The sequence below is a fragment of the Corythoichthys intestinalis genome, chromosome 3 (assembly GCF_030265065.1).
Source record: "Corythoichthys intestinalis isolate RoL2023-P3 chromosome 3, ASM3026506v1, whole genome shotgun sequence".
NCBI classification, from domain to species: domain Eukaryota; kingdom Metazoa; phylum Chordata; class Actinopteri; order Syngnathiformes; family Syngnathidae; genus Corythoichthys; species Corythoichthys intestinalis.
This window is the reverse complement of record NC_080397.1, coordinates 12,306,827-12,332,132: the sequence shown is the minus strand read 5'-3', so window position 1 is coordinate 12,332,132 and position 25,306 is coordinate 12,306,827. Positions and strand designations below refer to the sequence as shown.

Sequence of the window (25,306 nt, the reverse complement as noted above, 5' to 3'; positions counted from 1 at the left end):
TAGAGCAGAGAGAAAAGCGAGCATTCCCAGGCTTATCCTCAACCCATTTAAATTTTTTCATGACTGTTGTCAAGCCCGACCGTTCCCCAAAAGCAGTGTTCAAGGCAAGCTAGGCGGTTATGCACAGCTGCAACGCTTCCGGAGCGCCCTGTCTCTCTCGCTCTTTGATGACGTAATTGCTGCATGAATTCCGATTTGGAAGGCTTGTCAATTCAGACCGCTGCGAAATTCTGAAAAAATGTGGCCCAGATCGTATTTAAACCACATACAAAAGTGACCCACATCGGATTTGAAATGGTCCACTTCTATGCGACTTGTCCCGTTCAGAACGTCAAGTTAATGTCTCACCCGAGTCTGACATTCACACAGAAAAAGGCGAGAACTAATAAAGTCCACCCAACTAAACGGAAAATGTGTTAGTTATTAATGACTCCATTACATTTAATTTAAAGCAGAAATAATAATAATTATTTAAAAAAAATAAAAGTAAATTTGATATTTTGGACGATTTGTCCGTCGAGACATAGACCTTTGAGCAAACACTTATTTTTATTTTTTTAAATAAAATGGCATATCCAAAGGAAGACGGTCTACATTTTGATTGACTTGTGTACAGTTATGCTTAACCAATCAATATATCAATCCAAATCAACCTCCTATTAAAATCAAGAAAATTTAACTCATCTCAATAGGAATGAAACGTTGGTGCAAAATCAATTAAGGAAAAAATTACTACCAAAAGATTGTCAATGAGGCGTTCAAGGGCCTCTGCTGAGTCCCCGTGCCTGAGCTTGGCCCACAACCGGAAGTGGGTGGTGGTCCAGCGGTCACCCCACCAGCAGCGTCGACGTTGGTACCAGCTGGGATGAAGCTCGCCTCCGCGGGAGCGCAGGTCTTCTTCTTTCGCGTCTAACATCGGCATCCTACAAACGCGTCCTCGTCGTCTCGCTTGGTGAATTGGAGGCGACATGATGGAGGAAATCGACCGATTCCAAGTGCCCAATGCTGTGCAGGAGGCGGAGATGCAAGCGGAGATGCAGCCGCTGGTACGTCGGCATGTCAGGTTGTTTTCCACTCGTGGTTTGTGCCGAGAAGTCGATAATACACATTTACCATCCAGCTGCTAACGCGTGTGGCCTTGCTAGTCATATAAATGATGCATTCACGTTCCGACAAGGTGTCGCTATTTTGAAAACAACCACATTAATATATAATTTCTATATATACTGTGAACAGCGTGACCGTAATTAGGTGTTTTATGTTAAATACGGATGGGTTGTGCTCCTCCGTCCAATATTGTGTGTTGAGAGCAGCATCCGTCCGGTCCATCCACATCATCACCAGCATCCACCTTCAATTTCCTCCGGCCTCTAATGACGTTTATAGCTTTTAGCTAAAAATCAAATCAAATAGAAAACAAGACAATGATGATGAACATTAGATTGAAGTGACTCATGTAACCGCATCACAAATGTATGTTTAGCTTTATTTTCGCCATCAGGTTATATCAAAATGATACTGCAAGGGACCAATGCTGTTGTCATGATACTAAAATCTCAACTCAATAGATTTTAATTTTGACAAATGACAATGACAAATGAAAAATGTAAAGTGCCCAAAACCAGGAAGTGACCCGTGAATGTCCCAAAATCATTAGAAAATGAGTCAAAATTAACAGAGGGTGACCTGAAATCAACAGAAAGTGACGCAGAAATCTCCAGGAAGGGACCAAAGAACAGAAAGTGACCCGGAAGTGCTCCAAAATGTACAGGAAGTGCCCCTAAATTGCAAGAAGTGACCCAGAAATCCCCCCAAATAATCAGAAAATGAGTCAAATTTGACCTGAAATGAAGTACTCCAAATTGAACAAGGAAGTGACCAACAATTAACCCATTACCTGCCATTGATTACAATAGATATCAAATTCATTGAAGCTTGAAGGACTCAATGTGAATGCTCATGTTTGAGTGCAATTGACGGCACTCCACATCCACTCCATTTTGACTGGGAGGGGCGAATGAACGTTCCCAGTCAAAATGGATTGGATGTTGAGTGCCGTCAATGGCAGCCAATTGCTTAAATAATGGATATATTTGCGTTAATGTCGCCAGGACCCAACCTCATCTACGACTTCTGAGGCCGACTCAGATACGAGAGAGGGGGAACCCGTTACAATCAACTACAAGCCGTCCCCTCTGCAGATGAAAATAGGTGAGAATTAAAAGTATGTTTTTAAAACATATGCCAACATTTTAGCAATGTCTGCTTTATTTTCTCTCCCAGAGGCTCAAACCAATCTAATGATGTTTAGTTGCTATAAATATACAGTACGTATACACACGTCTTTTAAGAGTCTGTACAGCACCTTGGATGGAGTCCAGCACTGAGCTGTCAGTCTTTTTTTTAAAAGGTTGTCACTCACATAGGTTAGTCTAAGCTTCCGCCAAATGTGTCTGGATAGTGCAGCGTCACTAGAATAAAGTAAGAATTATGGCTGCAGTCACACTTAATTGTATTCAGTCTAATCAGAATGTCAGAGCTATCATCCGATGTTCTTTACGACACAGGCTTGATTATTCCGTGACCTTTGGAATAAAGTTATTGAAAAACTGCGACGTCACCAACATTCTGAAAAGTTCACGGGAAACACTTCTGAATTAGCTTGTCATTGCTAATACGCACAAATTTAGTGACAAACAAGAGCTAATCCAGGATTAGAGCTGCCACAATCATTCGACAACTGATTATCAAATTTTGATGTAGATTAATCATTTAAAGACTTTGATGACTTGAAAATGCTCCAAACTCTCCTTTTTGGAGAGTCTTAATTCTCTAAATCAATATTTTTGGGGTGTGAAAAAGAAGAAAAAAGGAAAAAAGAACTTATTCTGTTTGTAGTTATTTATTGAGAATGATGAAAAACACTTTAAATTGAAAAACAACTGGAAAAACTGCAAATGTACTCTCAATTAATTTATTTTTTATTGATTTTTTTAAAAATAAAAAAACATCCTCAAAATTGTTTAAAACGTCTTTTTGTGCCTTTTATTTGCAGATATGTATTTCATTTTTATTTTACATTTTAATCAAACAAAAAAGTACATATCTTATTTTGAAATGTATTTAAAAAAAAAAAGATTTTTTTTAAAGGGATAAAATTAAATATATCTTATTTTTACTTCAAAATTTGTAGTTATGTTATTCTTTTTATAAAAATAATTTTCAATATATTTTAATTTTAAGATAATATTTATTTGTTCATTTATTTTTACTTTTTCTATTTAAAATTAAGAATATATAGATATAAATACAATGGGGTGAAAACTAAATGTTGTTGTCCTCGAAAGTAGATGATCAAAATAATTGTTTGTGGCAGCCCGAATTTATATAAAAGTGAAAAATTGTCAGACTAGTATTACATTATGGTAAAAATGCTGAATTATCACAAAGTGGCGAGAGGAATGAGAACAACGCTTGTTGAATTATGCTAATCTCATTCAGATCGCAAGTAGCTACACGAGGGCGGTGGAAAAACTTTTCAAGTCTGCAAAAAGACTATGCTGGTAGCTCAAGAGTGTGTGACATGTAAACCAAGCGCGCTGACCTTCATTTCTTGTTAGTTCTCTATTGAAGCTGATGTCTTGTTTGTGTCGTGCAGAGAAACAGAGAGATCTGGCCAGGAAGGGCTCCTTGAAGAATAGCAACAGTGTGGGCAGCCCAGTCAACAATCAGCCTAAGAAAAACAACGTCATGGCCAGAACACGGTGAGCACAATGACTGAATGACGGACAGATTTTGGCTCTGGCTACTTCTCTTAATGAATAGGGTTCAGAACAAACATTTCTTACATCATTCACTGCTATAGACTACAAAAGTTATCCAATCCATTTCAACAGGCATTGAATTATCATGTGTGAGTGCCATTGCCCTCCCAGTCAAAATGGATTGGACGTTTCTTGCTGTCAATGGCAGCCAATGAGTTAATACATGAAGAGACGTTAAAGCCGTAAGAAGAGTAGGAAGTAGTGGCGTGAATATATTTTAGGACATTTACAGTTTATTTCCTGTTGATTTTGACTCACTTCCTAGTCATTTGGGAACATTCTTGAGTCACTTCCTTTTCAGTAATCCAAAATCAACAGGAATGCCCCAAAACAAAAAGGGAGTGATCGAAAATCAACAGGAAATGACGTGAAATGACTCCAAATTAAGTCATTGCCAGGCATTAGCTGCCAAAGACGTCTAATCCATTTGTACTACTGGGAGGGTGGCAGCGAATGCTTCATGCGCCTCCCAGTACAATTGGATTGGACGTCTGCTTGTGATAAACTCATTCCAAATAATAGTTTGTTTTTCTGTTGATTACTTGTTTTGTAGAACATCCTAGAATAATTGCCTGTCTCATGAACTGATAATTGTTGTATCGCCAAATTGTGAGATCATCGTTGTTGTGAGCCTTGAATCGCAGAACGTTTCATTTCGTGAGGTACCCAGAAGTTCCCACCCCTAGTAGGAAGGTTGTTGATGTGTTTTCTTTGTTTGAGTGTTGTAAATGGTAATATTTCAACGGTTCTGTGTAGTCATTGTAAAAACAGTTCATTTTTCAAGCAACTCTGGTCTGACATTTACTGTCAATTGCAGCCAATGAGTTAACTAATGGAGGGCCAACTGACATGTAAAAGATGTTTGCAGAGGGTAGATTCAGAAGAGGCAATACCTCCATATGATTTCGCATTTATACAAAATTAAAGGTTAGTAAACACAGTCATGAATGTTTCCACATAGCTAGGAGAGTTAACCCCAGCGTTTTTACTGTATCTAGCAGCTGTTCTTTTGTTGTACATAGATCTTCATTTACACCGTTTGAGGCTAAGCTCGGGTATTTTAATTTTTTATGTTCCTTATCCAATTACTCGATTATTCGAACAAAATGGTTCATCGATTAATCGACTACTAAAATAATCGATAGCTGCAGCCCTAAACTCGGATATCTCAAAGTAACACGTTTTGGAGCTGTAATTGGAATACCATGATACCATGATATTTTTGCTTAAGGTTATCATACCGTTATACCGTCATACGTCTCATACCGGCACATGCCTAGTGTCATGTTATAATAATGACGGTCTTATGACAGTATTATGAAGCCGCTGTCAAATAAAGTGTTACCGGTTAATGTTTTTTCTTGTAAATACCCCCTAATACAGTGAGGACAGCTGCGGCATATAGTCCGGTGCAGCTTATCTATGAAAAAAATGCCGTTTTCGTGTCAAATTTGATGGGTGGCGGCTTATAGTCAGGTGCACCTTATAGTCCGAAAATTATAGTACTCAAAATGTGTTTTCGTCTGTAACATTCAAAAGTTTTAGTCCAAAAATAACGTAAAGGTTTCAACCAATTTCAAATGAACATAGACAGGCGAGCACATATTGTCTACAAGGACAACGCCAACTTTGTTATGTTAATACACACTCAGCAAGAAAAGCAGTACAGTATTTTCAATTCAACCCACCTAGAAGCCATTAACTGTATGTAAAAAAAAAAGTCAGAGCGTTTAAGAAGATGCTCTCCACGCTTGAGTTGATGCTAATGCTAACGGGAATGCTATACTAACGCGATGAGTTACATTCAGTGTGTGATGATCACTCAGCACATACTTTTAAAGGCTAAAGCATCATTACCATGTGTTTCCAAACAAGCAAAATGGAGTGCAGCCTAGTTTGAAACACATCCTAACCAGTGAGGAGAGTGAGGGAGAGGCGCAGCACATCTCACATGAGTGACATGACCCAAACATTGCTACGACGCGAGCTGATATACTCTACGTACAACATTAAAATGTCACGCATTTTGAAAATATGACAGAAACTATGTTGCAATTTCGTGTCGTCTGATGAAAACTGGCATTCATTTCGTTATGTTCTAGTCTCCCAAACCATGTTTTTAGGTCGTCGTCGAGATGAAGAAATTTTTCGTCGACGAAAAATTTTCGTTGTCGTCATTCTTGATTAACATCATAACCGAATGCTGTCACTCCTTTCAAGGTTCTTGTTCTTGGAACACACAACGAATCAGTTTCAAATGACCTAATGTGTCTGGATGCTTCATATGGATCAAGCAAATCCAGCATGTATTTTGGTCCAAGGCCATGAAGTCTTTTGTAGACCAGCAGCAAGATTTTATAGTCTAACATTTGACTCACGGGAAGCGAGTTGCTTGTGATTTCACGACCGGTGATGAATGGTCCTTTTGCTTGACTCTTGCTGCAGAATCCTGATTGATTTTGGTTTTAATTTTTTGTTAAGACCTTTAAACACGCCATTGCAATGATATGCAATATATATGCAATGATAGAAATTGACCTGCATGTACTGGCCTATTCTCATCTTCCAGTCTGATGTTTCCTTGAATTGAACTGAAGATGCTATCTCCCATCCATTATGTGGGTCTGTCACATGGGCTCTTAACAGGAAGGGTTTCATTGATTGAGGCTTTCCGAGACACTCATCGGTCTTCTCGCTCACTCTAATCATTTTGTTGTTTATATGATATTCCTCCTCTTCTATTGCTTTCATATCCCATTTTATGCCACTCTATCTTTAATAAATGTTGGTTTTCCTGCACAGGTTGGTGGTGCCCAACAAAGGCTATTCCTCTTTAGACCAGAGTCCCGATGAGAAGCCCTTGGTTGCATTAGACACAGACAGGTGAGCTCCACAAACATGTCTCACATTTGCTTAATAGAAGCCACGCTTCACACGAGTTGCTCTTGTTCAGCGACGATGACTTCGACATGTCAAGATACTCGTCGTCAGGATACTCCTCTGCTGAGGTAAGTTCTCACATCGCAACAAGACTCTGTTAGTCTCTGAGAGTAAAATGTCTCGGTTTAAGCATTGCGTAATAGCTGGCTGCAAGTGAGGCATGCGCCATGACAACAAAACGATTGTTCGAGAAAGAAGGAGGATGCTGAGTTAGTTTGCACATTTCAGAAGACTTTTATTAATTATATATAATAACAACCCAAACTGTAGTTTGAATCAATATTTTAAAACCCTAATTTAGGTTTTGAACCACGTGTGTCAAACCGGTCACCAATCTGGTGTCTAACAAGTGTAATCAACTGATTGCAGTCAGGTGCTGCTTGTTTTAGCAGAAACCTCATTGGTTGAACTGTCTGTGCTGGATCTGTTGGAACAAAGAGCAGGACCCACTGCGGCCCTTTGTTAAATTGGTTTGACAACCCTGTTTTAAACCCTACTTTGAAACCCTAACAGTGGCTTGTAGTGATGGGATTTTCGGCTCTTTTCGGTGATCCGGTTCATTTGGATCGGGTCAGTGAAAAGAGCCGGTTCTTTTTGGCTCTCAAATGGCTCTTTTAACTTTAGCTTTTCTTCTAAATATTTATGACAAATGTAGCATATATTTTGATAAATTACTTGGTAAACTAAATATTACACTCTACTGACTGCAAATAGCAACAATTATCAAGCAAAGAAAAGGGTTTTTACTTATTTTATTGAACATTAAAATGGCTCCAAACAATAAACAAGCAACAAAATTAAACTTCAACCAACAACAATCAAACATGCTGCATCATAACAAAAATAGTGAGTGGTAACTGCAACAGTGGCAGCGAACTAAACAAACATAAGCTACTCCTTGCTTTATTTTAACAAACATAAGCTACTCCTTGCTTTATTTTAAAATTGCATTCAAGAAAACTAAATACTTCAACTTGAACGGACTGATCCGGCTCCTTCTCTCAGTCATTATTTGTCCAGTCTTTTAGCTAAATCCAGATTTTTTTTCCCACATGGAACCTGCAGATGCATGTGTTGACTTGCATCCATCATTTAATTAAAAAAGAAATTCCAATTTTTAAATTAGCGTCTCAAAATAATGAAATTCTAAGTGATACACAAATGTGATGCATTAGGCTACAAGGGGTTAAGTTTGCAGACACGGCATTCTGCCCTATTGTCATCTGACCAATTAAAATGTCTCCAAATGTTACTGCATTTTCGGCTCATTTTGAAGGCCTACAAACCGCGTTTGTCTGTCGTCTTTTCCTCCTCCTCCTGTGTGTCTGTGGCTGTGCACTTGAAGCTGCGCGACGGACGGTGCTCAGCGTGGCGTGCACTCCGTGGCGTGGCGTGCAGTACTACCAAGCCCCTGGCTCCTCCCCTTTCTCTTCCTTTCTTCCTCTCTGCGCAAGGCACTCCCTCACCTGAGCCACTGCCACACCTCGCTTCAGACACGTGAGAAAGCGAGCGCGAGAGAGAGAGAGAGAGAGAGAGAGGGAGGGAGGGTGAGAGGGACGGAAAATAAAGAGCCGGCTCTCAAGGGAGGGTGCCGGTGTTGTGCCGGCTCTCTTCGTTCACTTCAAAGAGCCGGCTCTTTGTACCGGCTCATTCGCGACCGACACATCACTAGTGGTTTGAAACTGAAGAAAAAAGTTGATTTTCTCTTTTTACAGATTTGTATCCTAATTTGAAAGCCTAAATCTAGGTTGAAACCTTACTTTAAAACCATAATCCTAGTCTGAAACCCTACTTTGAAATCCTAAACCTAGTTTAAAACCTTGAATTAAAAACCTAATCCTAATTTGAAACCTTAACCCTAGTTTCAAACCTTGTTTAGGAACCCTGATTACATTGTTCCCCAGTGTAATAGGTTAATTATGAATTATTGGATTAATTGTGGCACTCCTATTCTATGCTCATAAACAATTGAAAATCCTTTGAACATGTTACCAAGGTAAACATTGCCTCAGGAGATTAGGAAAAAAGATCCACAACTGACGACGAATCATTCTCCAGTCCATGCAATTTCTTTTTGTAAGCCTCAAGACTTGCCTGCTCCTCATGTATCTTGTAGCAAATCAACCAAGATCTCAACATCCAGCTGTTGAAGGACGGTTACCGTTTGGACGAGATACCGGATGACGAGGACCTGGATCTGATCCCACCCAAATCGGTCAACCCCACTTGCATTTGCTGCCAGGCGGCGCCCTCCACCACCTGTCAAATCCAGTAACCACGCCCCCTCCTTCCTCTCTCTGCACAACATAACCCCGATGTTCATCTGCTCACTTTTCATCGCTATCAAGAGTGAGAACATTGAGTTCCAACTAAATTGTACTAGATTAGAAATGACCAATCCAGTCGTTTACATCAAAAGTGTGAGATGGGATAAAGTGAAAATAGTCAATCCCTAACTTTTTATGAGTATACTTATAATATACTGTATATGAATGCTGGTGTTTTCCTCCTATGGTAGGATATGTGCATCTCCTCAACGTGATGTAACATGATGATATTGTTGAGTCAGTTTACCTGAAATATGGTTTACAATTTGAACTACTGTTGTTGTTTTCATCGAGACTTTAACCCTTTCATGCACAAATTATGATTTTTTTTTTTTTAAACCCTTTTTAACACCAATTTAAGTCATTGGCAGCCATTGACGCCATGCGGCGTCCACCAAACCATTTTAATAGATTGGACACCTACACTGTCAATGCCACTGACACATGACCATTTACAGCTGGTCTTCCAAGTTTAAATGAATTGTATGCCTATCACCTGCAATCAGTTAAACACGATGAAAGAAAAAAAACTTTAGAGTGTTACTTTGGACAATAACTAGTGCGTGCTTATGCATTTTAATTTCATAAAATTTTTATCAACATTGTATTAATGTGTAATTATAAAAAAAAAATATTTAAAAAAAATATGATAATGGTTAATAACTTGAAAAAGATAATACAATAATGATAATTGCTAATATTTTTTAATGACCAAAAATAATCATTTACCCTATAAAGTAACCCTTTATTGGACAAATGATTATTATTTATAAGTGTAAAAAAATAAAATAAATGACCAAAAATAGTCATGTGCTCTATAAAGGGATAAACTTTTGAATAGCTGTCCACTGTAGTGACCAGTGTCCCTGAAAGGGTTAACATGTTTTGTTATTTTGTGTGGAAGAAGCTAAAACACTGCAGTGCTGGGGCTCCAAACTGCAAAATTGTACTGTACAAGGTTGCCATGTAGCATGACTGGACTAATTAAGTGAAAAAGGGAAGATAAAAAGGAGCATTTGCACATTTCATTTCTTCCCTTCTTGGCATGTGTGTTGGATAATTTTAAATTTGCACAATTTATTTTTCACCTTTATGGGCCTTTTTCTTGTACACACAAGTGGTAGTTTCCCCTGAAGTGTTGAGCTTTTTTTTTTTTAAATGGGAGATCATATACATGATGGTTTGCGGCCAAAGGATACATGATTCCATGTCATTTCACCAAATCAAAGTTCGTACATTTTATAGTGCCCGTCATCAGACATGAAAGGGATTTGATTCCTTTTTCTGCACACACGCGCATGCATGTATTGTAAATATTGTAACTCCCATGCCAATCTTGTGAATAGTTAGTTGAAAACTTTGAGACTCACAGCTTAACTCCCATCCATGAATTGACTGGTTTGCAGTTAGAGTTGCCTTAAGTACAAACAAATTAACAAGATGTGGGTATTATTTGTGTTACAATATTCCAACGAAAATGCTATAACTTGATTTTATTTTTGTACCTTAAGCCATGTGTTGATTCATTTTGTGCCGTAAAAATGTCCATTATGGTATTTAACATTATTGTTACATGTGCTTCATGAAAACACAAAATAAACACACAGCTATTGGAACATTAGCATTGCCTTTGCTTCTGTACTGTATAAAAAAAAAAAACTTCCAAAAAAAGCTATGCTAATTTAAGATTTTAAGCAAGCACAGCTCGAGTTTTCTTCGCTAACACTGTGAATATTCGTGACTCATTTTAGCATGTTACCACTGTCAACTTAATTAAATCTGATGTGAATAATCAGGTTTTGGGGGAAAAAAAGATTTCGGAGTAAGCAGAATTTTGTGTGAAAATTTGTGTTAAGCTATCTTGAAACGTTGTGCTAATTTAGCCATAGCCTCACTCCGATTGGCATGCAACAGCATGGTTAGCCAGACTGTTTAGCTTAGTTGTCTAAGCATCACTCTGTCAGTAACAAGACCCAGGTTTGAATCCTTCTTGGATTAACTTTATGTATATAAAGGATACAAGGGCGTAGATTTGCGTAGGGACAAAACACTACCAACTTTTCTGGATGCTCAAATTTACATATGTTTAATTGTTGTAATTGACCCCACCATTATATAAGTGAATTATTTTCATTATGTTCAGACTTACATGTACCTCATTTTACTTGTTGAATATGACGGTCAGTTTTTTTCCCTCCTAAACGCACATTTGATTGGCTGATGACTTGACCCCCCCCCCCACACACACACACACACACACACACACGCACACACACACACACAGACATCAGATATTAGCAATATTAGACGTTTTTTTCCGGCCAGCAGCAACCACTGTAAGAAATATAAAACGATGTAAATGTTGTGGAAGTGGGGAACACACCACTAATTTTGCTGCATGAACTTGCTAACCTGCAAAACTCGAGCTGGTAGCTGCTTAGAGAGAAGTGTCCTCCTGTATGTGTTTTCTACTGTTAATGTTAATTAAACTGTGAGAAATGTAATGAACTGAGTTTTACCCCCTTCTCCCCAATTTTACTTTATATTTTATGTATGTGGTCTTAAAGCAGCCCACAGGAGCTTTCATTTTTTTTGTTGAGTTTGGCTGTGCTGGTGGACAAAAGTAGTAGTGTTTTACCTGAAGGACGGCTCCATTTGATTTTTTTGTTATTCCCTGAAAAAGAGTTTTTTTCAGTTATATTGAATTTCTTTATTTAGACAATGTTAAGTGGTCTTATGTTTATTTTAGGGCTGTCAAAATTATCGCGTTAACGGGCAGCAATTATTTTTTTAAAATTAATCACGTTAAAATATTTGACGCAATTAACGCACATGCCCCGCTCAGACAGATTTAAATGACAGTATAGTGAAATGCCCACGTTAATTGTGTTTTATGGAGTTTTGCCGCCCTCTGCTGGCGCTTGGGTGCGACTGATTTTATAGACCCCACTCACCAACATCACACAATGACGTGTCGCTGTATCCGACCACCATATTGTCCATCATTATTTATCCGTATTCTCAATGGTTTCAATTTGTCATACAATTTATAGTGCAATTCATGGAAGCCCCGGTGCTTTCAGACGCTGTGAACTCATTGGATGCGTTGCATAAAAGGCGTTATGTGGAAAAGCTTCAGTCTATCCATTCGCCAGATCCATATTTGATGCCTAAATCGATATTTTTCGACCCACTGTCTTCGCCGTCTCTGCCTGACATCTGCTACCCTGATATCTACAACTATCTTGGCCACACAAAATCAGCCTATTCTCACGAAAGTTTGAAAAACTTTAAGAGCAGCACTGTAAGCAACATCACCCCGTGTGACCCTTCCAATTTTCTAAAATGGCGACAATCAATAAAAAAAAAAAAGTTGACTGCGACGCTTCAAGGATAGGTGGATATTGGACTATTTCTTCAATAAAATACGCAACTGTGTCTGCCTCATTTGCAAAGAGATAGTCGCTGTTTTCAAAGAGTTCGATGTGAGGCGATATTACCAAACAAGACACGTTGACATGTACGACAAGACGGAAGATACGCAACAAGAAATTAAAGCAACTTGAAGCTAATTTAATTTCAAAGCAGCGATATTTCGCAAGAGCCCAAGGGTCGAAAGAGAACGCCACAAAGGCGAGATTGTTGAAATTAGAAATTTTAAAAAAATAATAATAAAGCAAATGTTACACACAGAAGGGCTTGCTAAAATTTCTTTAAATGTATTGTTCTATGTAAATCAGCCCAGGTAGCCCCCCACCTTTTTACCACACCAAATCTGGCCCCCTTTGCAAAAAGTTTGGACACCCTTGTTTAACTGATGATCCGTAGACGAGGCCAGCTTCTTTCACTTGTTACCAGCTAAATATTATTCAAAAAATAATGATGGTGAAAGAAATAAGCATCTTGAATTTGAAACTGTATGTTGTCGGCGATTAGCTCCACAATGATCTTAATTGTGGTTGTCAGCCCAGAACCCTCTAATTATATATTAAATGCATCTTACCAGATATAAAATGACTACTACATAATCTGTGGTGATCGTTTGGTGCCAAGTTTTCTCGTCGAATTGCAGCAGTCCATCTCGCTCTCCTCTCCGGGTCTCTCGGAATACGGTAGAACTTCAAGTGTCTCCGTCTATCTTCTCTGTTACTGCAACCAACCGCCACACACGCCTTCACCATTTTGATTATTAATGTTAACAAGCAGAAAAACACGCCATAATAGGAGGAATTTACGTAGCGGTAATGCGTAAACACGATGAGCTGACGGACAATATGGCGCGGAGGCGTGGTTGTGACGTCATGTGAGTGGGGTCTATAGGCTTCAGCACCCATGAGCATTGTGTAAGTAATTATTGACATCGACAATGGCGGGCTACTAGTTTATTTTTTGATTGAAATTTTTACTAATTTTATTAAAACGAAAACATTAAGAGGGGTTTTAATATAAAATTTCTATAACGTGTACTAACATTTATCTTTTAAGAACTACAAGTCTTTCTATCCATGGATCGCTTTAACAGAATGTTAATAATGTTAATGCCATCTTGTTGATTTATTGTTATAATAAACAAATACAGTCCCTATGTACCATATGTTGAATGTATATATCCATCTTATCTTTCCATTCCAACAATAATTTACAGAAAAATATGGCATATTTTATAGATGGTTTGAATTGTGATTAATTGCAATTAATTACGATTAATTTTTAAGCTGTAATTAACTTGATTAAAAATTTTAATCGTTTGACAGCCCTAGTTTATTTATTTCAAATGTTTGTTTGTTTTTTTGCATTCCTGAATAGTTATGATTAACAAGCTTGTATTTAGCGTTATGTTAATATAATCTAGTTCAAATAATGCAATTTAAATTTGCTCATTAAATCCGCACATTTTTCCTGCATGTTTTCAAAATGTTTCTTTAGTAATTTTTGAAAACAAAGGTTTGAATTGAACCGTGTAGGCTTAACCAATACACATAAAAGTTGGTATAAGTCAATACAAATTTATTTTACATTGATCAATAAGAATGTCCCGTCCCCAGCAACAATTGTACATGCAGGTTATGCCATATTGTCCCTACCAATGTTGAGACCAAACCTACACCCTTGAGAGGACATGTACTTAAGCCCCATTCACTTAAAATTTTGAGTCCTACTTCGTTAACATGAATTCAGCTTACTTAAAACAGGGTTTTCAGTGATAACTTGTAGGTGATAAACCGTGATTATTGTCACTGTACTGATACAGCAATAAAGCATGTATGTATAAGAACTAGCACAGTACTAGAAATAACATTTTTATTGTTAAATTGTTTGAGGATTAAATATTACAATGCTTGTGATGCATTAGGGTCTTCAGTGACTCTCAATAAAGTAGAGAAGCATCATACCTGAAAAGGCACCAACAATAAATCCCAGATATCATAACGACAGAAAAGATAAAATAACCACAATATTTTTTGGCTCACATAGTGGAGTAATACCCCGTTAACTCATTGACTTCGATTGACAGCGATAGATGTCCAATCCATTTTGACTGGGAGGGCTGACAGTGAATGATCGCTGACCGCGATGGGGTGGCGTGGCTCAGTGGTAGAGTAATTGTCTCCCAAGCCAGAGGTTGTGGGTTCGATTCTCCGCCCTGATGAACACGTCTAAGTGTCCTTGAGCAAGACACTGAACCCCACGTTGCTCCTGGTGCTGCGTCACCAGTAGGTGGATGGTGAGATAGTGTAAAGCGCTTTGAGCGCCTAGAAAGGTGGAAAAGCGCTATATAAGTGTAACATCATTCATTCATTTACCGCCCTCCTAGTCAAAATGGATGGGGCATCTATCGCAGCCAACAAGTTAAGATAAAACCATTATTACAAAAAACAGTGTACAGAAGAAATACAAAGTCATGAACCAAATAATCAAAATTCCCAGTCAGATAGTGAGTGATATGTTGTGCTTCAACATCACCACTGGGAGGTGCAAAACGTTCATTTTAAGATCCCTGACAAAGTTCCATGCGGCACAACAAGTAAAAAAGTGTACATCAGCTTGTTCTGACAAGTCGTTCAGGATGAAGATAATGATAATCCATTCTGATAATGGCAAGGAATGGGAAAGCAACCCCAAGAAGGCACAGACCTCATGTGAAGAAAATATGTCACTTGCATTATTCACAAAATGCAACCCAACTTTTTTAGCATGATGTTTGTCAAGTTACTTTCTTCATCTAAAGTAACTTTGCAATTGTTTAAATTCTCATCTAGATAATACTCTAATTTCTCACTAATGGCTATAAATCAATTTTTCCTCTATGTACATGGTAATACTGTTCTACTGTACGTGTAATATTTTAATATTTATTCCCTTCCTCTGAAGATTTCGATGGTGCATCACCAATTCCCTTTCTGCTTCTACACCCGAGATTGGTCGCTAGCCAATCAAAAACGAGCAACCATTCATGGACACAACCAAGGGCAATCTAGCGTCTTCAATGAAGCCAAAACACAGGTTTTTGGTAGGCGGGTGGTAAACCGGAGTAGCCGGACAACTCCTGCGCGAGCACATGGAGAACATGCAAACTCCATGAATGATTCGACCATCTTATTCTCAGTTGGGGAAAAAACTGACGCTGGCCCACTGACACTCAAAAATGATTAAAAATAATCCCCCCTGACAGAAAATTTTGAATAAATACCTGTCACATTGGTAAATAAAGGATGGTAGACACAGAAAAAACCTGTGTCCGTTTGTCTCTATTTACAACCCCTGAGGGCTTCGGTCTCCAGAGTCGGACGAGGACACTGAGACGGAACAGCGGCGTCTCTTGGCGGCGCCTTGCAGCATGCTGGGGTGGAAGCCGGCGTGGCGGCGGGCGTGCTTGGTCAGGTGGTCACTCCTCATGAAACACTTATCGCAGAGCGGGCAGGTAAAGCGCTTCTCGCCCGTGTGTGTGCGGTAGTGGCGGGTCAGCTCGTCCGACCGAGAGAACTTCTTGCCGCAGGCCGGCCAGGTGCATTCGAACGGACGCTCACCTGTGGAACAACCACGAAGGGGGTTTACATCTGGTAAAAATAACAACAATATATTTATGGTAAAATACTGGCAGCAGAGGTTACCAAAATTTTACTTGAAAACTGTCAAATACAGGTAAAACCGGTATGGTGCTACAGTAACCGTAAAAATAACGGCAGATGTTTTTATAAACGGCATTGCATGGTATGGTACTATGAGCCGTATGCAAGCTGTCTTGATGGTGGTGGTGACGTCACTGCGCTTGACAGTCGAACATACTGACTAGTGAGCTATACTGAAGAACAGTTGGAGCAGGTACTGTAAGTGTAGAAGTTTGGAAAATGTTACTCCCTGATAACTTTTCGTGCTGGCAGTTAAAGCTAAACTTGGTTATGGGGTCAGTAGTCAGCACGCTTGACTGCCACGGTGACAGCATTGGTTCAAACCCCAGGGAGCACTGTGACGCCATCACTATCAGACCGGTTACACATACAGACTTTTTAGCAGTCATTTGCTGTAAAACAACAATTAAAATGCTAAAGTAATCACGGTTTTCATGTTTTTTAACAGGTACAAATTTGCCCCCACAGCTCCATCAGTCACAAATACGGACAGATGGGTAGTTGGACAGTGGAAGGAACAGAAAGGATACGATTGATTGACTCTATTTGTGTTGTACATGAACAAGTTCGACCAACGTTCATCAACTATTTCATATTGTGGGAACGCTCTAGTAAGGAAGTTCATTAAATAGACTTCAGCACACCATAAACAAGCTTTATTTTATATGTGAATAAACGGAAGTATTTGGCAATCACAGCCACAAACAGTCATGAGGGGCATGTGTCAAAACGTGACCTGACCTTAGAAATACTGTAAAAAGGACTGTAATTAACATTTTATTGAGTAAGTGACCATTTTTGGGAATTAAAAAAAAACAAAAAAAACATAGCCTCTGGCGTCTACATACATTACCTAGATATCACATAGTTGGTCATGTAGGCCAAAATATTAACATTTGGTATCCAGATGTGGCCAACAGACCCAAAATATGTGGATGTCGGGTCTCAATAATAAATTAGACATATTTTAAATATCATTAATCATGACTTTTTATAAAATTTACAAATTAAAAAAAATCAAAATTATTATTAAAAAAAATGAATAAAAACAGAAATACACTCTGGTTATGGCCCCCACAACTCTCGAAAGTTTTTTTTTTTTTTTGTAATTCTTTTTATATCATAGTATTTTACGCAATGCCTGCCATTGACAAAAATAGAAGTCCAGTTGAATGAATGCTCATCTTTCATTGCTATTGACAGCACTGGATGTCCAATCCATGTTGACTGGGGACGTCTAGCGCCTTCAATGGCAGCCATAAAGTTAAAGGAGTTCCCTATAAAGGGTTAGATGATTAGATCGAAACGTTTTTCCTCATATTTTTGCGCTACTACGGTGAATGCTGCACTTGGATTATAGTGTGGATTGATTGGGTGGCAACAGGATTATGAAATATCTATAAAAGCCAGTCAATTTTTTTCAAAACTGCTTTCTATTTTCTATAACGTAAATATGAAAAAGATCATGTATATCCTGCTATATTGATAATATAGCCTCACTCTAATTACGAGTAGCTTTTTGTTTTTGCCTTGTTTCTAGAAAAGGTCATAAAAAATAAAGAATGAAGCAATTCTCAGGCAAAGTACAAACTGCTCATCATTGTCAGGGAAAAAAACAAATTTTGTGGGAGGTGAGTGCGCGCACGTGCGTGTTTCCAAGGAACAAAATCCATAACACGTTGATTGAGCAAAAGTGAGTCATGATAACAACCATGATGATTTTAAAAAGAAAAAAAAAGGAACGAAAACCACACGGTTTCCTCCCCCGCCACGTGCTCCACTCAACCACGTGCTTCTTGTTTACAACTAGCCGTGTGAGGGGGCCGGGGAGATGACGTACTCGGAAGTAGCGGGTAGCAAAGAGGGGCGGGGCGTGTAATCTCTCCAGCATGTGTGTGCTGGGACAACCGTGTCGCAGTGACCTGCTGCCACGTTCACGTTTACTGTTTTCCTTCTTTTCGCTGTCACTGCACATTCACTCTGGGATTGAATGATCATGTTCAATGCTATTAACGGCGCTAGAGGGCCAGTCTATTCCGACAGGGAGGGTTGGCAGCGATCGTAACCCTATTGACGGCGCTAAACGTCCAATCCATTTTAACTGTCAAAATGGATGCCGTCAACGGCACTGAAACATGAGCACTGACATCCAGTCTTCTCAGTTTAAATGAATTGGACGTCCATCGCAAGCAATGGAAAACAATAATAATCAATAAGCAACTTAACAAAAAAAAAAAAAAAAAAAAAAAAAAAAAAAAAAAAAAAAAAAAAGCATTACCGTAACCAGTAAGTATTTTCATTTTGCTCATTTGAATTTTATTGTTATAAGTAACATTTTAATAATTAGAAAATGTATTTAGAATTATAATATATCTTAAAAAGCAATAATCATTAATGTATCTTTGTAATAGTGTAATATAATTATTTAATATAACAATTGCTTAATTCATCTATTTTTAAATGACCAAATATAGTTACTTGCCCTATAAAAGGTTAAAATGTCTTATATGTCCCAATAAAATATATATATTAAATGAATTACCAAAAGTCACTTGCTCTATACAGAGTTAAAGGTCTGAATAGCTTTCCACTGTAGTGTCCACTGTCCCTGAAGTGGTTATTATCATTAATAATAATAACAATAATAAGACGTCCAAGTGCAGCCAATGAGCTCAGCGATATCAAGAGGAAACGCCCATTACACACGACACACCTCCTCCTCCTGGTTTAGCACGATGATTCCTATTATTAGTTATCGATCCGCCCTCTCAGCATCACGACACTCACCCACGAGCCTTTATATCGTGATCCAATGACGCAATGACTTGAGATATACCCGTTACAGCATGTCGGCAACCTTAGACGTCATGATGAAAATGCAGTTTTTGTTAAAAAAAAAAAAAAAAACGGGCAGGTGAGTTTGACTTACCGGTATGCACTCTTAGGTGTGCCTTAAGGTGGGACGACTTTCCGTACATCTTGCCACAACCGGTAAAGGGGCACCGGTGCCTCTTCTCGGAAGACCCATGCGATTCGTCCACCCTCCTCTTGCTTTCGGCCGGCTTCTCTTTCTCCTCCACGCCGCCGGGCCGACATTTGTTCAAGTCCAACAGAATCATCGCCACCATCAGCAAAGTTCGGTGCTCCTGGTTCTCCTTCAGCGTGTCGTCCATCCGGACAGGGGCCGCAGAGACATCGGACATGACTGGTAGAGAAGTGTTGCAAAAAGCAATCCAAGTGGTACGGAGGAGAGGTGGTGTGCGATATCCTCCTCACACGTGTCGGCGTCAATGTGACTGTCCCACTAAGAGTGGGTCGTTCAAACTAAATACAGCAAAATAAAACCAGAAGAGAGTAGATTCACTACTTAGAAGGGTCTCCCTGAATTCTCAGTCCGCTTCCTGGTCCAACCGGCTTCCAGAAAATCCAGCGACTCTGCTAACTTGGCTGGTCCGCCACACACGTCCTCGTTTTCGCTTGCTTTGCCGCTTCTGTGTCCTCGTACTCCCAAGAAACAATTTCGCGGAATCCCACGGCGTCATCATGGATGAGGACGCCCATTGGCCCACGGGAAACGTGAGCCGTTGTTTTAGGGAATTGCCGATTCACGGAAGTCCTCGACCTGCCCTAGTCAGCCAATCAGAAGGCGACATTAAGAAGAAAAGGGGCGGGCCGTAAACAATGTTGCTTTCGGTGACGAGTATCGACTGGGAAAAAATGTCGTTGACAATTAAAAGTGTCAGTAAACATTAATTGGATTTAAATTTTACAGATAAAATAAGGCAACACACAAAATTTTATACAAAACAGCTTTGTAACGGTAGTTTTTGTATGGTTTGATGTTCTAACCAGCATTGTGGTTGATACTGCGATGTACTCACGTATTTTCATTTTATTATGCATTATAAAGGTAATGTTGACACGGATAGACATTTCGATTAGGAGTATTTTCTGGTGGCAGGATAAAGAATGAATTCTGAAAAAGCACCAGCAGGGACGCTAGTATAACTTCAGACCTGTGGTGTCCTTTTACCAACTGCTGGGTGAGGTTGCTGCTCTCGCTGTGGTTCTCCTGTTGCACTGTGGCTGAGAGTAAGCAGCTACAGAGGGTTAGTCAAATTGTTTAGAAATTGGCTGCCATCTTAAATCCCTGCAGAATTATGCATTGACCCAAACAGTTCCTGGGTTTGCACTGTTCTTCACAGCTGCTGTTTTTATTTCAATTCTTACCCAATGACAATAGAAGAAATTCTGATTTTGACTCAACTACTGGCTTGGGACATCTTCAGTAGCGTTAAAATGGTAGCTAAAGTTTTCCAATGATGTATTGTGGGTGATGTGTTGTGATGTATTCATTTCAATGCACCAACACAGGCAGAGGCATAGCAAGGGTCCCTGGGGGCCCCAGGCAACAAGCAAGAGTGGGCCCTTCGAGCGTGTGCAAGTAAGGGGGACAGTTGGACTTGGAGCAATAGCATATTTATTAAAAGTCTGATAACGCCTCGCTCTCGGTTTTTAGGACACTCAAAGTGCCCCCCCCCGCCCCCCAATTGCATTATTCATTCAATCCACACTCACTTTTCACATTGCCTTAATAAACAAAATGTACTTCAGATTAGTATTATTACTGTGCTTAGTACACATACCTTTACACATACCGTATTCTACTGACTAGCTGGTAAGTTATATTGCTTTTACTTAGTAAGGATAACATTCTGGCACAGAAGTGAATCATGTAAGATCTTATCAGTTTGGCTGATGTTAGCTGTGTTGATTCTAAACACTGATTTTATGTTCTAGGTAACATCTTTATGTATGAAGAGACACTTGCATGCTGCAATGCTGTTAGCAAGCGCTAACAAGCTAGTTACAACAAGACAAGGGAGTTAATTGGTTTTGGACATAAAAATACTACTACTACTACTAGTCGGCAGTGCTTCTACTACATTAGGACATAAAACTACAGTAAAATAGTACACTCACCGCTGTCTTGCTTCCTTTTCTCTTCTTTTGCTGTTTTTCTTTCTTTTTTCGCTTCCAGAAAGATAACTTCTCTTCATTTGGCCAATTAAAAACTCTCACTCTGAGTCACGTGACACACATACATACTCGCGCAGTATAATGAACACAAAGGTGGGGGGGTGCGAGTGCACGCTGCGTGCATGTGCGGTCATGTTTGCCATAAAAGTGGCGAAAACTAAGCACTTTACACTGACTCATATGGATGTACTTACATTCGTTCATGGACACACACATTTTGACAGATTGCCTTCCTCTGCTCGAAATGCGCACCTTACGCCTATTTTCTCTCCCAGAATACGCAGCGCTTGTGACGTAGGACAATAACAGGACCGGGTCCTATGGGAACGTATGCATACCCAAGGAACCTTGCTAAAAGGAGTATTAAAATTGCTAGTAAGATCGTTTAGGATTATTTTAGATGCAAATATGTTATATTTTTCTTATAGAGTATTCGATGAGGAATACGATAGACCCATTAATAGACTTTTTTGGGAAAATCCCCATTTCTTTAAGTGGTCACATGAATAATGAGTTGGCCTGTGAAAATCAAGGTCTAACAACTTGCCAAGGACTTTCCAGTGAGTTCCTGGTGAGTCACTCTGTAAACAGTTATAATAATTAAACGGACTTTCTTAGAAATGTAAAATCTACTTGACATGGTTAGTGCTGATTGGGGTTGATAACAGAATCGTTAGAATCTGCCAAATGATTCCATGGTATTGAAGCAGTCCCCACACTTGTCGCTGCGGCAGTACAGTAAAGCTGCGTGTGCTAAATCTGTTGGCCCTTTTGGGGCCCCTGCTGGCTGGGGGCCCTAGGCAATTGCCTGATTTGCCTAATGGGACGTGCCGCCTCTGAACACAGGCTTCTCTTTCCTCAAGTGACTTTTGACTAGGAGCTACAGGGAAGATCAGAGGTGCAATAGGTGACCTGCAATTGTGTGACTGGAAATAGCTTCTTGTTTTGATTCTTCTTAATGCAATCCTGTAGTGTCATAGTCACTGACCTGTCTTGCACAAGCAAGAGGCTCATCCTAAATTAGCCTCTCAGCCCAACACGACGTGACTTGACACTGCTCATGAGGTCTTCATGTAGGTGGACAGTCTGTTTTTTTGTTTGTTTGTTTGTTTGTTTTAATTCGTATGTCTGGAAGAAGATTTGTCAAATGATCGTTTAACTAATATCCACTATGAAACACTTAAATCTGCCTCATCCAAGTACCAACATATCAACAGCTAGCATTTTTGTAGAGCTACGTAGCTCCAGTATATCTATAGGCTATAGTATATATAACCCTCATGGGCTATAAGATACACACAAGATACACATAAGTATTTCACTTTTGGAAAAATGTGAATGTAATGGCACGTACTTGCAAAGTTTGAACTGCTTCTCACGTGTACACTCAGTCATCGGCCAAAATGCTAGGTATAATTGCCAACGATATATTACATAAGAATTTTATTAGTTGAATGGCCTTTATTTTGCAAAAGCTTTTTAAAAATCCTACCAAAAGGGATGATTTCTTTGACTGTTTATTTAAGTTGAACCCCTTGGTCAGCAGTCACAGCAAGCTTCTACTTCTGAGAGAAAGCTAACATTAGTACCTACAGTATTTGCAACCTTGCTGCTGTGCGTATATAAAGTACTGTAAACACAAAATAAATCATGTAAAAAAAAACAAAAAAACTTACCATTGTGCTGTTAACTGAGCTAATTAAGCCTTTTATCGTTTATGACCTATTTTTGATGAATGTGTAGCAGAAAATCTAAAAGTGAAGGTTTATTTTTCAAGAGTTTTCAAGCCCAAATGTCACAGAGCCGGTCTCATGATTGCAAAAGTAAAAGTTTGGGCATACTCAAGTTGCAAAACGGTAACACGTGTGCGTTGCATCTGTTCGGCTGGTTTATGACAGACAAAACATACATTCAAGGTCTCATATGATATACAGTATAGCCCGCAGAAGGGTGGGGGAGGACCGCTTGAACCGCAACATAGTGCAAGTGGGTGGTTCTTTTGTGGGGCAAAATTCCTCGAAAACCCCTTGGAAGTGAAGGGGGTTGTGTGCACTTTTAGGATCACTAGGCAACAAAACAGAGAAGCGAACTTAGAGGTCATGAATACAAAACAAAGACATGATAAACAAAGTCCTGCTGTAACTGAGCATGCCTGATTGTCCCTTCTAACGCAAACGGTGCGCACACACACACACACGTCACTCATTTGACAAAGTCTCTCACCCAAGCCCGGCCTACTTTCCTCGTGGCCTCACACTTCTAGGAATTATGCTATGGAACTTGAGTCTTCCTGACTCTCCTTCTTTTCCAAGGCTATAAACATTTCCTGGGAGAGCAAGGAGAAGGAAGGGGTGCTTCCAGCCCACTCTTTTGCTTCACTTTTTTATTTTTGGCGCAGTCGGTTGAGGCGCACATGTGGGTCAGGAAGACGTTTCGTCATCAAGTTGCTTACAGATAGTCAGTGGGTGCTGCAATGAAGAGGAATGTGTGTGGGGGGACATTGTGTTCTCCCATGAATGGCCAGTGGGTCACACACAGTTGGTGGTAAGGTTAGGTTACCCTGCAAAGGAAGGCCCGGGAAACCTTACTGACAGAATCAAGAGTTCCTATTGTAGAACCTTTATTTGGCTGTTTTCTCTCTCCGAGTAAAATTGCTTTTCTTCTTTTGTACTGACTAATTAGTTTGTTGTAAGTCGTTAGCTGAATAGCAAAATTGTCCAAGTCATAGCTTAACATTTTCGGAAAAAACATTTTTGTGTTTGGTTCAGAACACAGGGAGTGTGTTTATAAATTTAAGATGTTTTTATTTCTTCATCTCATTAAATTGTTCATTCGTTGTGTGTGTTTGTGTGTTTTTTTTTTTAAATAAAGTGAAATATTAGTTCAGATGTTTGTGATTTATTGATGAAATAAATGTTGATTCGATCGTATTTACCTTCTTTTTAAAATGGGACATTTGAAAATTGATTGACTTTTTTAGTAGTTTTTTAGTCTATTTTGTATTATTATTTTTATTTAATTAAACTATTCATTTACTGGTTTTGTGAAAACAAAGAAAATGAACATTCTGACCTAATTTTGTGATTTATTGAGGAAATGGTTAATCTATTATAAATACTATCATTATGAAAAAAATACCTTTGAAAATGACGTTATTTTCAATAAAATATTCTATTCTAAAAAATTATTTATTTAATTTTATAGATTGTATTCATATAATTACTTCCACCAATAGGTGAAATGGAAGGAAGCCAGAGGTTATGTACTCGGTTCTGTATGTTGATGATGGTAACTCAAGAACGAATAAAGGGATGATAATCAAACTTACTGGATATGTTTATAATATGAAACGGAAGAGGTGAAGCACGGATTGATGTCAAAGTTAATTTTATTAATAATAATTTTAATGTACCTCCTGATGTTCTTAAGTTTTGTTCTAAAATAGTTCAAATTGAGATTTTAGATGTAGATTTGAGGAAACAAGAGAAAATGACATTAGGAGATGGAGGTCAGGGATACTGGCGTTTTTGTTGAATGTTATTTTGCACATATTTGAAAAAATATAATTTGGAATGAAAATCAGTTTCTCGTGTATGCCTTGTTACTGTAAGTGTAATGCAGTATCCTAATGCATGTGCAAGATCTGTTATAGGTACTGTATAACTATGTATGCCGGTATTTCGGTGGTTTTAGGACGTTTGACCCCTCACACACTTCCCCCCAAAAATATGGCTCCGTGGCAACCTTAATGTCACAGAGTTGCAGCAAGAAATTCTAGCCACTTCATCCCCTGATGATAGGTGATATGATGAGAAAAAGGTCAAAGAGGTCAGAAGTAAGCAATGCTTTGAATTTGGCTGCTTAGACGGGGGTTTGCTCTCTCTGAGTCCTCCTGTATTTGAATTGATTTATTCAATTATTTGTAATTACATTTGTCTAACAAATGAACTACAAATAACATATTGAACTGATGTTGACGTTTACAATATTATGAGTGAAAACAGTTAGTTTCGATACCAGAAACAAACAAAAAAACAGAGCCCAT

General features: G+C 38.9%; 2 protein-coding genes across 4 annotated transcripts; one reads left to right on the top strand and one right to left on the bottom strand.

Moving 5' to 3' along the window:
* The first annotated feature begins 793 nt into the window (after positions 1-793).
* Positions 794-13,698, top strand: fam219ab (family with sequence similarity 219 member Ab). Of its 2 annotated transcripts, none has more exons than XM_057832753.1 (6): positions 794-1,046; positions 2,112-2,211; positions 3,659-3,764; positions 6,627-6,707; positions 6,778-6,832; positions 8,110-8,312. In XM_057832753.1, exons 1-6 carry the CDS (start codon positions 969-971, stop codon positions 8,263-8,265), a joined length of 576 nt encoding a protein of 191 aa, XP_057688736.1. In that variant the 5' UTR covers positions 794-968; the 3' UTR covers positions 8,266-8,312. The 2 variants fall into 2 exon arrangements, with proteins under 2 accessions (XP_057688736.1, XP_057688734.1); XM_057832751.1 differs by lacking the exon at positions 8,110-8,312 and adding an exon at positions 8,881-13,698 and having other exon boundaries at positions 803-1,046.
* A 680-nt stretch (positions 13,699-14,378) lies between these two features.
* Positions 14,379-19,774, bottom strand: klf9 (Kruppel like factor 9). Of its 2 annotated transcripts, none has more exons than XM_057832754.1 (2): positions 19,151-19,774; positions 14,379-16,149 (listed from the first exon to the last, which is right to left on the bottom strand). In XM_057832754.1, exons 1-2 carry the CDS (start codon positions 19,422-19,424, stop codon positions 15,845-15,847), a joined length of 579 nt encoding a protein of 192 aa, XP_057688737.1. In that variant the 5' UTR covers positions 19,425-19,774; the 3' UTR covers positions 14,379-15,844. The 2 variants fall into 2 exon arrangements, with proteins under 2 accessions (XP_057688737.1, XP_057688738.1); XM_057832755.1 differs by having other exon boundaries at positions 14,379-16,119; positions 19,151-19,762.
* Between the last annotated feature and the right edge of the window lie 5,532 nt (positions 19,775-25,306).